This window comes from Anolis sagrei, chromosome 1, assembly GCF_037176765.1.
Source record: "Anolis sagrei isolate rAnoSag1 chromosome 1, rAnoSag1.mat, whole genome shotgun sequence".
NCBI classification, from domain to species: Eukaryota; Metazoa; Chordata; class Lepidosauria; order Squamata; family Dactyloidae; genus Anolis; species Anolis sagrei.
Genome location: NC_090021.1, coordinates 327131705 through 327151180, shown reverse-complemented (window position 1 = coordinate 327151180; position 19476 = coordinate 327131705). Strand labels below are relative to the sequence as shown.

The 19476-nt window shown below is 39.3% G+C and overlaps 1 protein-coding gene across 6 annotated transcripts in view; it reads right to left on the bottom strand.

Annotated features, from left to right (window-relative positions):
• The window catches only part of PPP1R13B (protein phosphatase 1 regulatory subunit 13B), a 75377-nt gene that overhangs the window by 32727 nt on the left and 23174 nt on the right, over window positions 1-19476 (bottom strand). For 5 of the 6 annotated variants that reach the window (XM_060754943.2, XM_060754956.2, XM_060754948.2 and 2 more), the window contains exons 2-4: window positions 15619-15766; window positions 13686-13805; window positions 8920-8984 (exon numbers count right to left, since the gene is read on the bottom strand). In XM_060754943.2, coding sequence (XP_060610926.1) covers window positions 8920-8984; window positions 13686-13805; window positions 15619-15766 — 333 coding nt within the window. Of the gene's footprint in view, window positions 1-144; window positions 483-8919; window positions 8985-13685; window positions 13806-15618; window positions 15767-19476 lie in introns of those variants that run through there. The other variant, XM_060754977.2, reaches the window with a different exon arrangement.

The following is a 19476-nucleotide window of genomic DNA, read 5'->3' as shown; positions in this document are numbered from 1 at the left end:
GCAGACTGGTATGTTCTAACTCATGTTTTTCACCAGTGTAAAATATGGTTATTAAAAGAACTTGTAAATTCAATAAAAAAAACACAATGACTGCAAAAATAACATACCAAGCAAGAGGAAAAAAATATTTAAAAAAATAATTACCTGCTGCCAACTTTCCCACGTAATGGCAAAAGACCATACTTTTATTCTGTGGCACTGCCCATCATCTGTAAACTCCTGCATTGCTCCAACATGCTTCAACTCCATTTCCCCCCAGGTTTCCAAATTACCACTGTATTGATTGTTGTCTATAAACTAAAAAGGCAAATAGCCCCTTAAACCTTAAATAAGATTATCCTTAATTCTTAATTTGTGAATAATCAATCAATGTTAAGTAAGTTTTGCATATTTTTTCCTAACACACATAGGACCCCCATCATTTATCAATATGGAAAGCTGTCTCTCTGCATTCATCAGCAGTCAGTGAACAGAAAGGGCTAGTGGATTTTGCCAGCAGTGAAAGACCTAATCATGACAAGATCAAGCCAGCTGTCAGATCTAATCAGCTTGATGCATTGCACTTTTCATATTCAATGGGGAAAAAATGGAGCAAGCTCTCTTTTGGCAGCTAATTATGGATTTACATTCAAGTACACACACACTGTACTCAATGCAGTTGTACTAGTTGTACTAAACTAATATATCAAAACATATTGGGAGGGAATTATTGCCTCTCCTTTTTACTCTTCAGCAGTGTCACACTTTAGGGTTAACAGGATGCCTTTTGACTGACATGCACTGAAATTCACTATCCTATCAGAAAAAGTAAATTGACAGGATGAACCCAAGCTATAAAGAATTTCACAAGAGCCACTTTTGCTATTTTTGCAGGCTAAAATGGAACACCGGGCAAAACAGATTAGTAATGTAGCACACAAGCAATACCAATAAAACAAAGGGGGTACATCATCCTGAAATACAGTGAGGGAAAAAAATCAATCAGCTTTCATAAATTCATCTTCAAAATAAAAAAAGGAAAATTCACTTGTTCATTTTTCAGAATAATTACTTTTAAACAATTAAGGAGAAAAACAAATTAAAAGCCTCTGGCTTATTTTATAACACCCAGGAGTGACTCATAACAAATGCTTTGTTGTACTTCTCAAAAATAAATTAAAGCAAAACACTGAGTGTCTAATGATAAGCTAGCAAAACTGAGCTAAACATAGCTATTATCTAGATGTGCTTGGAAGCAGTCCTTGGGCTGGGAAACAAGAGGGACATAGCTGGTTTAGTATTAACGATGAAAGGTAGATAGAATTAGTTAGAACATATATTGTATGTCTATTATTTATTTATTTATTTAATTAATTCATTTGTATACTGCTCTCTCTCAGCCCGTAGGTGACTCAGAGCGGTTTACAACCAAGTCAGTATACAAAGTGCACAACATTAGCATTTAAAACAGTAACCAAGGCAACTACATCAATATAACAATACATCAATACATCCATATAACTAATCCATCACGCTTTATCTCCCCAAAGGGGACTCAAAGTGGCTATATACAATATTTTTTTCATTTGAAAATGCATTTTTCTTTGACATTATAAAAGAATAATACAGTGTGAATTTATGTTTTAAATGCCTAATGTATTTTTAAAAAGAAAGTGGCTAATGCTGATTTGAAGAATATAAAAATAAGAGAATAAAGTGCTCATTTATTATTTACATTATGAGCATTCAGGCACCATAATATTTCGGAAAAGTTATCTTATAATGAACAATGATTTTAAAAAAAAAACACACACACACACACATAAAAGCAGAAGTATTGCAAAGAACAAAACTCAACAGCCCTAAAATTAAAGCAATGTTTTTTTAAGTAAAGAAAAACAGTCCTCGTACATCATTTTAAAGCAGTTGTTCCCAACCTGTGGTCCATGGACCACCAGTGATCCGAAAGGACTAAAATATGGTCCATGGCCTCGCCGTTATACATTGTTGTAATGAGAGCAACTGGTCTCGGGAAACCCTCTTATAGTGCAGAGGCTTATTTAATATGGTTTTCTGTGGGTGAGCAGATGGCGACTACTGGATGACACACGTTATATATCAGAAACTAGAGCTGATGTGGTCTAGCCAATGCAATTTTCTGAATCAGCGTCCCAAATAACCAAACAGCATCTAAAGTTGAACAAAAACTGATTCGAAATCCTTTTGGTACTAATGTTGGAAAGTAGTCCCTGGTCAATGTCGTTCCTGGTTAAAAGAAAAAGGTTGGGAACCACTGTTTTAAAGTATGAACAAACCAAAAGGTCTTTAAATGTATTTTGTAATGGATATGGATGGAATCAGGTTAATCTTACGTGGGAGGGTAGTTTTGTAAATGGTATGCTACTATCATAAAACCCATCTGCCTAGAACTCTTCCTTCTATCCCCAACTAAATCGTTTTATCAGCCACTGTGGTTAAAAGGAACTTCTGGCCACAAGAGTCACCAAGTAACTCTTATGGTATATATGGTGTGCCCTCACGTTTTATTCCTCATAAAAACACAGATCAGGGTAACAGATGGTGATCAATTAACTATCACTAACATTTTTTAGGTATAGGTGTGTCACCCCAACCCAGCAGTTCACTATCTTACACTGAATTCAAAAGCTTTACCCCCCTCAGCCACACTGTCACTACCAAGCACAACCACATTTTGTTTACAAGCTTTATAATTACTTGGTGTCAGAGGTGGTGCTGCCCCTCGCTTTCATCAATTCTTTAATCTTTCTTTCCCCCCATACTTTCCTCTCTTTTTCTTTCTCTTCCTTCCTTTTTCTTTCCCTCTCTTCTTTCTCCTTCCCTTTCTTTTTCTTGTTATTTTTCTCCTTCCTTTCCTTCCTCTCCCCTTTCTCCTTTCGCCAGGACTGAAAGGGTCTCACCATGTCTCCATGGCAATATGGCTCTCTTTGTGACTCTTTCCTTCCTTTCTCACTTTCCCTCATACATGTCACCTTTCTTTTCCAGGGACATCACCGAGGGTCATTTTGCCTAGCAACTGCCAATCCAGTGACATGTGGTATTGGAGGGGGGACGGGGGGACAGACAGGCTTTGATTTTTATATATATACCTGTAGATAAAGTGATATTTTCAATCTTTCTTTCTTTGGCACTAGCCAGTATCAAATGTTGTTGTTGTCATTATGTTTATACTCCTCTTTTTCTCTCCGCAAATGAGACTCAAAGAAGCTATTATTAGCAGCACACCAAAATTGTTGACATTGTCATCGTGATCACTATACTATTTATATCCCACTTATCTCTTTTAAAGCAGGAGAGGAGGAGGAGGAGGAGGAGGAGGAGGAGGAGGAGGAGGAGGAGGAGGAGGAAAAGGACGAGCTTGGCTTTAGATTTATTTCTTTATAGTCTATATTTATTCTAAATTGACTGGATCCACAAGCAGTCTATAATTAAAATCTACAAATAAATTCACTGTATCGTTCAAGTTAACTTTATTACCGACAATGATCAGCTCATGATATTCACTGTATTGTTGAAGGCTTTCATGGCCAGAATCACTAGGTTGCTGTAAGTTTATCGGGCTGTATGGACATTTTCCAGAAGCATTCTCTCCTGACGTTTCGCCTGCATGGTCCTCACAACCTTTGAGGATGCATGCCATAGATGCAGGCAAAACATCAGGAGAGAATGCTTCTGGAACATGGCTATACAGCCCAAAAAACCTACAGCAACACATAATTCACTTCTTCATTGGTGAGACTCCATTCACAAAACACTGGATTTTCATAACAAATATGCAAAAAGCTGACCTTTAACTTGGGCCCTGTTCATATGTCCTTTTACATAAATAGACACCTGATTTTTAAAAATAAATTGATATTTACTTTAAAAGAACATGTTAGTTACCTGTAACTATATTTTACCAGTACCACCACACATAAAGATGTGATTAGAGTACAATCACACATATCTTTATCCAGAAGTAAATCTTACTTCACATCACTTCTTAATTCTATTTTGTTTTGGTTGCCTTTCCTGACAGTTTTGTGGATCATCCATGTTCTCATTATTTCAATCTCTTTGGGGCTAAGCTTTTGATTATTCCTCCTCCAGAAGAAACTGCTTTTTTCAATGTTTAAATCATTAGAATTACTCCTGCTTTTAGGTCACTACTTCAATTTTCTTCACTTTTTAAAAGACAATATTGATTATTTCCTTTGCTAAATCTCAAATCTAATACCTCATCAAATATCTATAATTTAAAAGTATCCCTCAAGAGCCATAAGAAAACTATCATTCTTATAATTAAATCCGAACAAGAATGTTATGGGTTTCTGGTGCCACTGTTCCCAATATACTCAGTTTCAGATTTAGGTCAAAGGCTTAATATATTTAAAAGACTTAGATTTAGGTTCATACCCAAAGATTTTCATATGAATAAGGGACTATAATATCATACCATGTGTAGCATTTTGAGGTTTAGTACAGAGGTACTTCAAATGTATATTGTAGTCCTGGAGTTAGGAATCTTTTGTGTCTGGAGTTCAAATTCCAAAGTGGGGCAGTACAAGATGTGCGTTTTATCAGTGTTGACATTTTCTTGCCAAGCAAATAAAGCGCGTTAAATTCTACACGTCTCAATAAAGCAGTAACCCACCCTACAACTTTCAGCAATGGAAAGCAGAGCTCAATTCTAAGCATATCTTCTGAGGAAAAAATGTGCTAAAAACTGTACCTTACTTCTACGCAACAATGCATATTTACATAATATTTATCATAGATGAAAATAAAATATAATTGTATTACATGAACTCATGATATAAAAAATAAATATTCATATAAACACTTATTCTTATAATCCTTGCCAAAAGTTTTTTTTTTATTGTAGACAAGACTTGTACAAGTGAAAAACTCTAGATCAATCATTGTCCTGCAACTGTCCCACTGACAGGTAACATTGTCCCCCGTGTTGAGTGCCATGTGAGAGCCAATCTGAGATAGTAGTGGTTTTAAGTGTTGACTATAACTCTGGAGACCAGGGTTTGGATCCTCACTCAACCATAGAAACCCATGGGTTGACCTTGGGCAAGTCACACTCTCAGCCTCAGAGAAAGGCAAAGGCAAGCCCCTTCTGATGAAATCTTGCCAGTGAAATCCTAATATAAGTCGACCCTAGGCTTGCCTTAAATTGGAAACAATGAAGACATATAACAAGTACTATATAGGATGTTATCATGTGAAGGAAATAAGGAGTTATAGGGGATAGTTTGGCATTATCGTCTCTGAACCAAGTCTCCCACTTTATCCCACAGAACCCACACTGGGTTCAATCCTTCACTGCACATACGAGTTTTACGAATAAGGTATATACGAGGGGTATTTTTTAAGTAAGGTCCGTTTTGTTGTAGACACTAGTAGTTCACGCGCATACTGCAACGAGCGCGTGCGTCGTGTACTGGCATGCCTCGGGAACAACTGTGCTCAGTTTCTGCTCTGTAGCTCACCTGTACGGTTCTGTTCTGTGCTTTAAAAATGTTTAAGACTATCAACTCACCCGCCGCATGTGAGGTTTGCTCAATGATACGGTTTTTGTCAGCAAGGAACCTGCCTGCTGCAGAAATTCATCGACAGATTTGTAAAGTGTACGGTGATACTGTTATGAGTAAAAGCAAAGTGCGTAAGTGGGTACGACAATTCAAAGATGGCCGTGACAACGTCCATGATGAGGACCGCTCCGGTTCTTTGATTACAGTGAACTCTTGGTTATCGGAGCAGGCGGCAAGTTTTTATGAAGAGGGTATTTTAAAATTGGTTCAGAGGTATGATAAGTGTTTGAACAAACTTGGCAACTATGTCGAAAAATAGAGTGAAGTATGTACTTTCTGAAAATAAATTTACTTTTTTGAAATAAACTTTCGTTGTGTACTTATGTTCCAACAGACCTTACTTAAAAAATACCCCTCGTAAGCTAAGTTATTTATTTATTCTTTGAAGATTGGGTTCCTCCTCCTTCTAAAGGATTTTAAAAACAGTAAAGACAAAAACAGTTAAGAAGTGGGTCTATATTCATTACAGCTCATGGAAAAATAAAAGTCAGTTTTAAAGATATTGCACTCCCCCCCCCCTTTTTTTTTCCGGCCCTTCTTTCCTCCCTTTTGACTCAAATAAGCCAGTGTACAGTGTACAGTGTACAGTGCAGGGGTATGGTATCATGATAGTGGGTCTGGTTCCATAAACTTCCATAAACAGTAAACTAAAACAAAAAACACCCACTTCTGCTGTCTAGAAAGGCTCTTTGTTGTCAAACGGTGAAGGCAGACATGCACTCTTAATTTTAACTGACTAAATATAGAAACTGTTTTCCTCACATCTTGATGTGGTTTTTAAACAAACACTTTGTCAGTTTATAACTTTTCCATCAGAATGATAGGTTTCAGGCAGACTGTTTTTAGGCTTATATAATCAGAACAGGGAAGGGCAGCGGGGAACATGCTTTGTATGCGTAGGGCCAAGGGTTCAATTCCTGGAATCTCTCAAGAGTCGGTATAGGCAAACAGCAGAAGCAAGTAGAAATGCCTTTCCTAGACTGCATTGCTTCAAGACAGTGGATAAGAAGCATAGGTAGGTTGTTTGTGAAATAGAGGGATGCCTATGTACAGAAAGTATGTTAGAGGGCATGACTTATGGTGTTAACATGTTATCTTACATCAAAGGACAATTTTTTCGAAAAACACTTGTACAACCCACTGCATTTCTCCGCAGCTGCCTGAAGATGTAACAGTCCAGGAAGAGCTTCAGTGACTATATGTTACTGGTTGCAAAAGACAAGAACCAAAAGAAGAAACTAAACCAGTAGTATGACTCAACAGCAGAATGTTACTTTCATCAATATTTTCCAAATGGCATCATGTGATTTCTGGCATTAAATATTTATTTTAAATTTTGAGGAAAAAACAGTCAAAATATCTATGTAAATGATTTCATACACTTTTTTAAAAAATGTGCAGATTGAGAAAACACATATAAATTAAGACGCCTCAGTGGGACATGGCAAGGACGGACATGTCCAACATTGAGTGAAATGTGGCCTAAGTACACACAAGTTGTGTTCTCTACCTTCTGAACATCTGGTAGTGTGACCAAGCTACAATTCCTTCATTCCACCCACATTTTACTTTTCCAGTGCTATTCCAAAGATCTGCAATAAAGTGATACACTGTGATCTGGGAGTGATGTAAGGTACTCCCACAGGCAAAGGGCTAATGAAAGAGGAGATGGGAAGGAAACCATAAATTGCACTCTTCAATGTGTCTCATACCTCCTAAAAATGGTAAAAGAAATCAGTATTTCTTAAGCTTATCTGAGAGACCACCAGATTTTCCCCCAATGTGCCATGGGCCATTTTTAATTTGTACATTATTACTATTATTATTCAAAGCAGACTGGCAGCTCATTACTTATGGACTGGTAGCAGTCCATATATGTCCACTTGGAGCAGCACTGATCTAAATCAACTCCCAGCAAAGGACAACTATTTACAGATTGAACATCCCTTATATTAAACACTTGGGACTAGAAGTATGTTGGATGTCCATTTTTTTCCGGATTTTGGAATATCTGTGACGATGCTATAACAATCAATACAAACAGTAGGAGGTAGCAAAACAGCAAGACAAAAGACCTCTTTCACAAAAATCAAGAAATCAAAGGAAAATTTAAATAAAGAGTAGGGATGCTACATAACTACCACTAGAATACACTTCATGATCAACAAATGAGGGGAATGATACACAGAAGAACTATATAAAAGAGATGAAAGGGTGATAGATTCATTTGAAGAAGAAACATATGAAGATGAATCCGCAATTTTAGAAACAGAAGTGAAAGCTGCATTCAAAGCTCTTGGAGAAAATAAATCATGCAATATTCCAATATCCAAGAATATACTCAATATTCCAATAACCAAGAAAACAGGCACCAAGGATTACAGTAACCACCTAATTTCTGCTTTAATCTTCCCATGCAAGCACAATTATTTTATTATTTCACGTATTTCTACCCCGCCCTTCTCAACCCCCGAGGGGGGACTCAGGGCGGTTATGCTCAATATTCTATAACAATGACTCTGGAGTGAGAAATGTCAGATGGCCATTTGTTCAGAAACAGAAGAGGCGTGAGCAATATTGGAAATATATATGGGATAATGGAGCACATCAAAGAATTTCAGAAGAAAACCCATGATGTGCTTTATAAGATGCATCAGTTTTTGGTATGAAAAACTATAGATAAAGGAATTAATGTATCATATGAATTGTTCTGTACTCGGGACAAGGTTCGACAAAATACAGAGAAACATATTGGTTTTCAGTTGGCAAAGGTGTCAGAAAAAGTTGAATTTTATAACCCTGTTTAATTAAATGTATTGTTATCCTGAAATATGGTTTCTGGTTCTTGGGAGTGCTTCAGTCAGATAAGCACACCAAGTGATAGATCACAGAAGTTCAGTTAAGCTGCATCAAAAAGGTATCTGAGATCTCACAACTATAAAACAGGTAGGCCACATGGGTGCTCCATGGTCCCATCTGGGACGCCAGTGTCACACGAAAAGTGGATTAAACTCAGAGAATTAAGGCGTAAAATCCAAAGAAAGGAACATCAAAAATTTAATACATCATGCTGGTAGCAGAAGAAAGCAAAAGATCACAGTATCACAATGGCTCTCATCTAGTTGAACTAGCGGTTAGGTTTAGAATTTTGCATGTTTCTTAAAAGAACTTTCTTATTCCATTTTCCCAAGTAAAATGCTTCTTCTAAATATAACCATTATAAAATACTTATGATTATGAATTTGCAAATGTATCTTTAGCAGTGGAAACAAGCTGAAATAGCTGTAAAATTATGGTATTTAAAATTTCAACATACCCCATTTTCAGCACGTTTCTCCACAGGTATACTGATTCCATTCCTTTGATTTTGAGTCTGACGGCCTGTGAATAACACAAATGCATTTAAATCTACTGGCTTCCCATGAAATAGTTACTTACAAAACCAAAACACAATGTTAGAAAAATATTTTTAAAACATGATCAACCTATATTTTGATACTTTGACTTGGTAAAAACAATTTTGAAAAGCAGATGTGTAACTGTTTTCACTAAGGTCAATTGTTTTTCTAAATATATTTAAAGCTCAGTTAAGAACAACAAAATGCTAGAAGTGATGTCATCTGAATAGCATTCTCATCCTGTTAGAAGTATGGAAAGAGGAAATAAACTGTAATCAGAAGGACTTAGAACTGTGAATACATTCAATCAAAAAACTTAAATATTTAAAGATCAAAGAAATACAATAGAAAATACTGATGAAATGGTATATGACACCCCATCAAATAGCCCATATTACAAAAAGAACATCTAAAACCTGGTGGCATGAATGTGGGAAAATTGGAACATTTATCCATATGTGGTGGGACTGTGTTAAGGTACAAGAATTCTATAGAAAAATAAAGAGGAAAATGGAGGAACCCAAAATATAGGGTTGAACAAGAAACAGTTTTCCACACTGACACTGGAAGGGAAAAGTGGTAATAAAGAATGGGCAAAGACTAAATATATGTTAGCTGCAGCACAAGCTATGGCTGCCCTGGGATGGAAAGAACATAAAAAATGGGATATACAAAAATGGTACAAATATTTAGCAGCCTATATGCTTCAAGATTATATCATGGATAAGAAAAATAAATATACCAATGGATACCCCAAGGAGAAATGGGGAGAACTGACAGTCAAGGTAAAGGTCAACAGAAAATACAAGGAATTGAACAGGACTAAATTTACGATCCAACAAACAGAATGAATGATTAAAGAAATGCATGACTGTTCCCGGAAGGAGTGGGGTGATCAGGAGAGGGAGAAAACAATGGAAAAGGGATGGATACAAGTAGGGAATGAGGGCGATTACTTATGAAATCTTTTCTCTCTTTTTAATTAAATTGTAAATATATATATACTTTGTATGTCACTGATATTACCTTCTAAACTCCATCAGGAGGAAGTTTGGCTATGTTATACTCTACTTGTTTGACCCTAATAAAAGAAATCTTTAAAAAATGAATAGCATTCTCATATTTAACCACATAGTAATTAACTTTTGCATTACATAAGGATATAGTCAGGATACCTATACTGTTGGAATTTCATCAATTTTCCTCTCAAAACCTCACTTTGCTGCTAGGGGGTGTTATGTAAATAATACCCATCTTCATCATAGCTGCTGTCCCTTTTAGTTGGGAGTTTCTACTAACTGCTAAAGGAACTTCCTGATACTGTTACTACTGTTCTACATCTGATGAGAAGCTGAAAAACTCACAATTTCCTTCCTTAAAACTCTGAGGCAGTGGGCTTTACAAACCAATAAATTAATAATACACCAAGGTTAATGCAAACAGATTTAAAAATTAACTTTAAACTATAGGCATCCTTCCCTTTTAATGGCTCGTTTTTCAAATTTTGCTGTTTTAACACTTGCAAATTATAAATAGGTTCTATTAATTTGACAAGGGATCTGCTTTTCATGAATCTTTCTTACTAAGGAAGGCTTGCTTGGGACCACAGGCATGCTGTTCCAAGTGCTGCCTACAGAAAGAGGAGACTCCTCATCGACACTGAATTAATGGAACTTGTCTCAAATTTAAAACTGTCTCAAGCATTGAACCCGTGGACTGTTATCAGTCCTTCTTGCTTCTGGAGGTTCACTTTGAACCCCACACATGCACTGCCTGCAAAGTAAGCTGGAGAAAAGGCACAAAGAAAAGATCAGGCTGGGGGAAGGGGATATATTGTCAAAAATTAAAGAAAGGACAGGAGCAATAAAAATAAAAGAAACTATCACGTTAGAAAAGAGAAAATTGTCTGTGATTAAACACATGGACAAATCTAATGGTTTTAATAAGTCTACTCTGGTCATGACTAAAATAGTATTTAGATTTTGTGTTATGTAGTTATTCATGTCAAGAAGATATAAACATTCCTTCCTATAAAGGGACCTGACACAAGGAAACCAAGATGGGTAATCACAGGGATCAGAAACTATTGTATATTAAGGTCTTCCTCTTACACAGGTTTTAAAAATAACGGGAAAGAAAGAAAATGTAAAAACACCCTTTCTTAAATATTTTATACAGTATCAAAAAGAAAATATTCTGTAATCTAACATTCGATTTTTCTCATTTTGAGTGGGGAGAAAGGATAGTTGGGGAAAGTTGGTGAAACACACATTTTTCCTACTTCTTCGTCTATGGCCTTCATATTTCTTGCCACCCAGTGCCATTCTGGTCTCACTGAGAGGAACAAGGGGGGGGGGGGGCACTGTCACAGCTACCACTCACGTAGACTGAAAATTATACTCTTATTGATTTTATGGAAGTTGGGGTGAAACATTAAAACTTTATTAAGCAATAATTTAAGTGGGGAGGGGGAGTATTTTAAGGGCCTATTTTTTTCTAGGAAGCATTGCCAAAAAAGCCAATTCAAGTGTCCTTATTTCAGTTGTTTATATATGTATAACTCTTGTGTGCATGTATTATGTTGTGGTTATTATGTATACAGTTAATCTGATTTTTGAAATTGTAAGAAAAATCATCAGCAAAATAGGCCTCACAAATGGTTTAAGTCATTAGTTCTAAACAGATGTCTAGATCAGGAATTTTCGAGTTTTATTCCTGTTTTTGAACTTCATCTCACACAAACCGTAATGAACAATGTCAATCATCAAGAATTTGGAGAGTCTGCGGATAAGAAGTTGAGAACCACTGATCTAGGATATTATTTGAGACAGTATGAAGGATATCTGCCAATGAAAAAGCAGCACATGTATTCATTTCACATAAGGGCACCTTTGTCTGGCACAGCCTTAGATTGCAAAAAAATCTTCCAGGATATCTCTGTAAATAGAGGCCAGCTGGCAGTAAACTGAAAGAAAACAGTGGCAACAACTATCATGTGGCCTGAAACTATTACTGTATTATTTTCAAACAAAAGAGGCGTGACTCCTTGTTTATGCAAAACATATCCTAGAAAGATGTGAGACTCTCAACCACTTCAAGAGAAAAACAAAATGAGCCAACTCCCTGGCAAATGGTTAGAAGTGCAGACTAAACAGGTTTAATAGTAAGGTTATGGAAAGTGTTGACAACTATAATTAAATTGTGAGCAAAAAGCATGATGTAGAAAAAAAAGGATTCCAAACATAGAGAAGAGTATAAAGATAAAGTGTACAGGGCCATATGGATGTCAGGTGACGAAAGAGAAAAATAATGATATTGAATTGTAAGATTCGGAAAGGAGACAATTTTAGGTCTCTGCAAGACAAATAGCTTTCAACAGAGCTTGGCTTAATTAGTTGAACAATAATTCATGACCCGCAACTTCTTATCATTCTGAACAACCATTTAAAAGTATTGCTTTTATAATTTTAATGACATTAAGTTTAAGGGGCTGGGTAACTTTTTATCACTAGATCTTACTTTAATTACTAAATGACTGCCAGCACATTATACTCTTCAGGCCCCAGTTGGGTTGGTGAATTCTCACTCTTTGGATACACTCTTATCTGGGAAATGATCCACATCATGGGCCACTGTAGTCCACCAGGTAGCTGCCAGGCTAAAAGATTAATATATACTGATATTGACACAGTCAGAAGATAAAGTGCCTCAGGAATTAGCACCCAGAACCAGTCATGTGGCATGGAATCATGTTATTCTTGATGGTAATTTGCTTCAGGATCCTGCTCCTTCCTTATAAGCTGTCATAAGAGAACCTCCCTCTTACTGGTATGTGCCTTTTGAATGTCCCTTTGGGAAAATTGTCCCCCATCAGTCCTTTCTTACTAACCTTCAGACTCAGTCATCAGTTAGAAAGCCAGTCCAGTGGAGGGTGGGAGGAAAGGTTACAGCCCATACTTGAGAATCATGTAAAACTATGTCACACCATAGGTATTGCCCGTGTTGAGGATGGGTTCATAGAGGGACGCTAGTACATAACATCAGGTATAGCTGTCTTAGTTTTGAGTGGAGTAAGCCAGTGATCCCCCCTTGGGTATGCATTTAAACCCAAGGCCTATAAAATTGGTGAACACAGAATTTTTGTTTAGCCTTGTAAAAAAAAACCTAGTTCCAATGATTTCCAAGATTTCCTTCACAGCCATGATAACCAGGAGCTTGCACTCAACAATGACATTTGAAATTATCACAAGGGCAGAGCTTGGGAAAAGAAGATAGCAGATTAACCTGAGGTGCTGTCCTCAGAAATAGAAGATTCTATGAGCTTGATGGGTGTGCAGATGGGGAAAAAGCAGTAAAATAGAAAAACAATTAAGCTAGGAATCTGTGCGAAAAGAAGGAACCACATGAAGGGAAAGAGATAATAACAGATAAAACAAAAACAATGCTAAAACAAGCTTGAAGAGAATATATTAAGGGATGAGCAGAAGTAGAAGTGGCATCTCTGGGGGGCTATTATCATATAGAAATGATTGTGTACCTCTAGACAGCCTTGCGACAAAGTTAAAAATGTGGGTGATAGTGTTGTGTCATCATACTGATATTTTACTTCAGCTTGCAAATAATGTGTTACATAAAGTTAAGTTCTTAAGACAACAAAAATATACGAGACTAAAAGAATACACACCTTGTTCATTGCTTTCTACTGGGGATTCTTCATGTCGAAGGAAAAACTTCACTTCCTCTCTTCGAGGTCCCCACTTCTGTAGATGGTCATACATCATGTGATCAAAAGGTATGTGCCGTTCTGAAATATGGAAATGTGACATGCTTTTTATCAGAACTCATTCACCATTTGTTTGAAATAAGTTTGCAAAGTAAATAAAGCAAAATTGTAACTGTTTGATGTGATCTCCTATCACCTAATAATCTATTAAAAACCAAAAAATGAAATGCACAGATACAGGATGGGTGAAGCCTGGCTCGACAACAGTGCATGTAGAAAAGATTTTGGAGTCTTAATAGATAATACGTTGAATATGAACCAACAATGTGATGAACCAGCTAAAAAAAAGCAAATTGAAATTTGGGCTGCACCAAAAGAAATATAGTGTCTAGAGACCAAGGGAAGTAATGATGCCCCTTTATTCTGCCTTGGTCAGACCACACCTGGAATACTGTGCCAATTCTGGGCCACAATCAAAGGGAGATGTTGAGAAGCTAGAATGTGTCGAGGATTAGGAAGAATTGTTTGATTGTAAGAGCTGTTCAGCTGTGGAACCCACTGCCTCTGACTGTGGTGGAAGCTCCTTTTTAAGAGGCTTTTAAACAGAGGCTGGATGGTCATCTGTTGAGGTGCTTTGAGTGTGCTTTTCCTGCATTGCAGGTGCACATTAGAGGAGATGGCCTGGATGGCCCATGTAGTCTCTTTCAATTTTATTATTCTAACCAGGAAAGTGAAACCACAATATTTGTCCTTTTTGTGGTCATATTTAAGAAGCTTTTAATGACATTTGCTCCACTTGACTTGTAGCTGATAGTTTTATGGTATTAATTATCTAACAGGAATGCTGAAATTGTAGAACATGCACTCGGTATCCACTGGAAAATGGTTTCAGGAACCCCATGGATTACAAAATCCATAGATTCCCAAGTCCCATTATGTATACTGGCATAGTAAAATCTCTGCCTTTAAAGTGGCAAACTTGTGCTTGAGAAATCCTAAGGATCAGTGAAATGCCAGGAGGCTACAGCAGTGTATGCCTACATTTTAGCATAGTGCTAAGTGTATGGCAAAATTAAGGTTTCTTTTTTTGTAAATGCCCTCCCTCCATCCTCAAACTCATAGATACAGAGAGCCAACTTTATTGTATTTTACTGATTTACCTGAAACTGCTGCTTTTGTTTAGTATGAATCTATGAATACTTTGTGATATGGAATTGCAGCAAATCACCTTAGGAACTCTCTTGGACGCCATCTAGGAAACTGATTATTAAAATAATGATTATATAAGCTAAACTTTGGTCTCCTAATGTAATATCCACATATGAGAAAATTGTGTTATTGGGCTGCTGAGAGTTTTCTGGGCTGTATAGCCATGTTCCAGAAGCATTCTCTCCTGACGTTCTGCCCACATCTATGGCAGGCATCCTCAGAGGTTATTAAGTCTTCCTTTGAAAAGTAAAACCAAAATAGATTTTGTACAACGTTTGTCCATTTTGTGGAATGCTTCTGGAACATGGCCATACAACCTGGAAAACTCACAGCAGCCCAGTGATTCCAGCCATGAAACCATTTGACAACAAATTCTGTTATTACTATTTCATTGATTTTCAAATGATCAGGGCTTTCTTGACCTTCTGGAATTGACTCCTCTTTTTAAGCCTATGGAAGAAGACTGTGGAAATATGAAAGAAAATGCACAGCAGCCTTACATTTGAAGGTGTCAGAACTAATAAATTCTAGAAGGACTTGCAATGATTCTAGAAGGGCTTGCAGTTATCCCTAGTGAGAATGAACTACTCATGTCATGTATGAAAGAGATGGAAAAAACAAAACTTAGAACGTTGAAGAACTTGTTCGACAATACACTTGTTCTGGTTCCCAAAAGACTGCTTACCATTTCCTCGCCATACTTCAGATAAATGACAACTGCCTTCTCCTGGTTCTTTGCAAAATTCCACCACATCTCGACAAGTTGTTTCAGGTGTAATTGGCACTTCAGTCAAAATTTGTTCATTGTTGCTCAGAAACACAGTTAATATCATCTGCAAATCAGAAAAACAACATACAGAATCATCCTTTTAATGTGGCAACATGTTTGGGCTACACATATGATCAATAAACACAGCCTAGTCCAGCAACTTGACAAACTGGTCTTTAATCGTCACAGCATGAGAAACATGATAAAACTAGGCAAACAATTTCAAACTATAAAAGGAAGATCTGTCCAGAGAGGAACAGAAGACATAGGGAAAAAAATCATATTTCCTTTCTGATTCACAAGTCACTTCTAAATATCTAACTAGTTCAAGGGGAAGGCAACCAAGAGAAAGGAGGCACTTATGTTCCCTCACACACACACTCAGGCAGACACAAGGAAAGGGGACGTGAAAGGAAAATGGGAGAAGAAAAGGTGCGTAAGTTTCCTTGTGTGCTCATTCAGATGGGCAGAAGGAAAGGGATGGGATGGCATCTCTGTTTGTTTGCTTGCTTGCTCGATCACTCATTTGGGAGGGGAGAAGAAGATGGGATGAGAGAGTAGGTGGAAGGGGGGTACATGTGCTCTCTCATTCACTTACTTGCTCAGGTGGAGGGAAAAGGAAAGGACAGGGAACAGGAGGCTAGAGGACAGGTTTGGAAAGGGACTAGGATGAGCGAGCAGGAAGAGAGAGGATAGGTTGTGCATGGATTTCTAGAACACATGGAGCAAGGAGGATGAGGGGAAGAGTATACTGGAGTAGGGAGAAAGGAATCACAGAGAGGAAGGCAAAGGCAGCAGGAAGAGGCTGCGACAGGTGTTCTTAAAATGGCTGCTCTCTTACAATCTGCCCGGGAGTTCCACTTGACCTTGCTCTTCCTGCCCCATCCTATCCCATTCCATCTCTCCTGCCTGAGTGAGCCACTGAAGGATTGAGGCAACACATGTGCGGTACACAACTCAAGATAGACACTCGTGTTATCAAATCTGAGAATAATCAAATTATTATTATTATTATTATTATTATTTATTAACTTTATTTGTACCCCGCTAGCATCTCCCGCAGGACTCGATGCGGCTTACACGGGCCGAAGCCACAAACACAATACAATAGAAAACATAACACAACAATAAGCAAGCAAATCAAACAATTAAGCAAAATAACCACAATGACAATACATCAAGACACTATTAAAACTGGTTCGGCCAGCGCAATGGGGTACAGGGTTAAAAGTGCTGAGATGGCAGGAGGAACGTGGGATTAAGTGCGGTGTGCAGCAACATTAGTTGTGCTAAAGTGCATCTAGGACTTGGGATGGGGATTCCTAATCTGCGAAGGCACATCGGAACAGCCAAGTTTTTAGGTTCCTTCTGAAAACTGCCAGAGTAGGGGCCTGACGAAGCTCTTTTGGAAGGGCATTCCAAAGTCGGGGGGCCGCCACAGAGAAGGCCCTGTCTCGCGTCCCCACCAAGCGCGCTTGCGACGTAGGTGGGATCACGAGCAGGGCCTCCCCAGATGACCGGAGTGAGCGTGTGGGTTCATAGATGGAAATGCGGTCACGCAGGTAGGGTGGTCCCAAACCGTTCAGGGCTTTGTAGGTGAGCACCTGCACCTTGAATTGGGCTCGGAAAATAAATGGCAGCCAGTGGAGCTCCTTGAACAAGAGGGTTGACCTCTCTTGATAATGAGCTCCAGTTAGCATCCTGGCTGCTGCCCGCTGGACCAATTGTAGTTTCCGAGCCGTCTTCAAGGGCAGCCCCACGTAGAGCGCATTGCAGTAGTCCATTCTAGAGGTGACCAAGGCGTGGACCACCCCGGCCAGATCTGCCTTCACGAGGTACGGTCGCAGCTGGCGCACAAGTCTCAGTTGTGCAAAGGCCCTCCCGGATACCGCCGACACCTGAGCCTCAAGTGTAAGCGAAGAATCCAGGAGGACACCCAAACTGCGGACCTGTGGCTTCAGGGGGAGTGTAACCCCGTCCAACACAGGTTGCCACCCTATACCCCGATCCGGTTTACGATCGACCAGGAGGACCTCTGTCTTGTCGGGATTGATCTTCAGCTTGTTCTTCCTCATCCAGATCGACACAGCGGCCAGGCACTCGTCCAGCACCCGAGAAGCCTCCTTGGAATTAGGTGGAAAGGAGTAGTAGAGTTGTGTGTCATCCGCATAGAGATGGCACCCAACTCCAAAACTCCGGATGACCTCTCCCAGCGGTTTCATGTAGATGTTGAAGAGCATGGGCGACAAGATAGATCCTTGCGGGACCCCACAGGTCAAAGGCCAGGGGTCCGAGCAGGCGTCTCCCAGCTTCACCATCTGGGTGCGTCCCCCCAGGAAGGACCGGAGCCACGACAGAACCGTGCCCCCAAGGCCCATCCCAGAGAGACGACCCAGAAGGATACCATGATCGATGGTATCGAAAGCCGCTGAGATGTCCAGGAGAACCAACAGGGTCACACTCCCCCTGTCCAGCTCTCTGCAGAGGTCATCCACCAAGGCGACCAAGGCTGTCTCGGTGCCATGGCCAGGCCTGAAACCAGACTGTGCCTGATCTAGGTAGTTGGTATCGTCTAGGAAGCCCTGGAGCTGCGAGGCGACCACCCGCTCCAGCACCTTGCCCAGAAAGGGGAGGTTGGAGATCGGTCTGTAGTTACTCAGCACCGTGGAGTCAAGGGAAGCTTTTTTGAGGAGTGGACGAACCACTGCCTGTTTCAAACCAGATGGAAAAATCCCTTGCTCCAACGATGCATTGATAATCAATACAAACCAGTCAACCAACCCCTCCCTGGCTGATTTAATGAGCCAAGATGGGCATGGGTCTAGAGATGAGGTGGTCGCTCTCACAGCCCCAAGAATCTCCTCCACGGTTTCAGGAAGAACAAGCCTAAAAGAATCCCACAAAATTGGACAAGCAGGTACCTCCGTCACCTCTTCAGGCACTGCGATGGAATTGGAGTCGAGCTCGAGGCGTATCTGGGCGACTTTATCTGCAAAATGGTGTGCGAAATCGCGACACCGAGCTGCGGGGTCGTCAGGGACATCCTCCACCGCAGGTGGGTGGAGGAGTTCTCCCACGACCCGAAACAGCTCCGATGATCTATTTGCTGCAGATGCTATACGAGCGGTCGTGAATGACTTCCTGGCCGCCCGTATGGCCACGGAGTATGCCTTAAGAGAGGCTCTAGCCCGTGTTCGATCAGATACATCTCGAGATTTCCTCCATTTGCGCTCTAGCCCCCTTCTCGTGTGCTTCATCACAGCCAGCTCCTCGGTGAACCAAGGAGATGGCCTGTCACGACGCAACGAGATGGGGCGTTCGGGTGCGATCATATCTAACGCCCTGGCCATCTCCCCGTTATAGAGAGTTACCAAGGCGTCGATAGAATCGCCAGGCTCCAAGGCAGGAAGAACCCTAAGATTCCTCAGGAATCCATCCGGATCCATCAGTCTCCATCAGTCCACAAAGATTAAACATACATTAAACAAACATAATGCTTAATGACTGTACTCTTCATTTCCTAAACATTTGTCTTTTTGAATAATATTGTTTCCCTTTCTTGTTAATTTGGATAGATCTGTTAATTAACCTGTATGTTGTAGAGAGTATTTTTCCTTCTAAACCAAACTGTCCTCAGTTGTTTCAGGGTGTTACATTTACTTTCTTAGCGTAATTCATTCTTTTAAAAATCCTGTCATTAGTGCTTGTTTGTGTCTTTCTCCATCTGTCCCATTTTTAGACTGCCAATATGCACATTCCTTTAATCTACAAAAC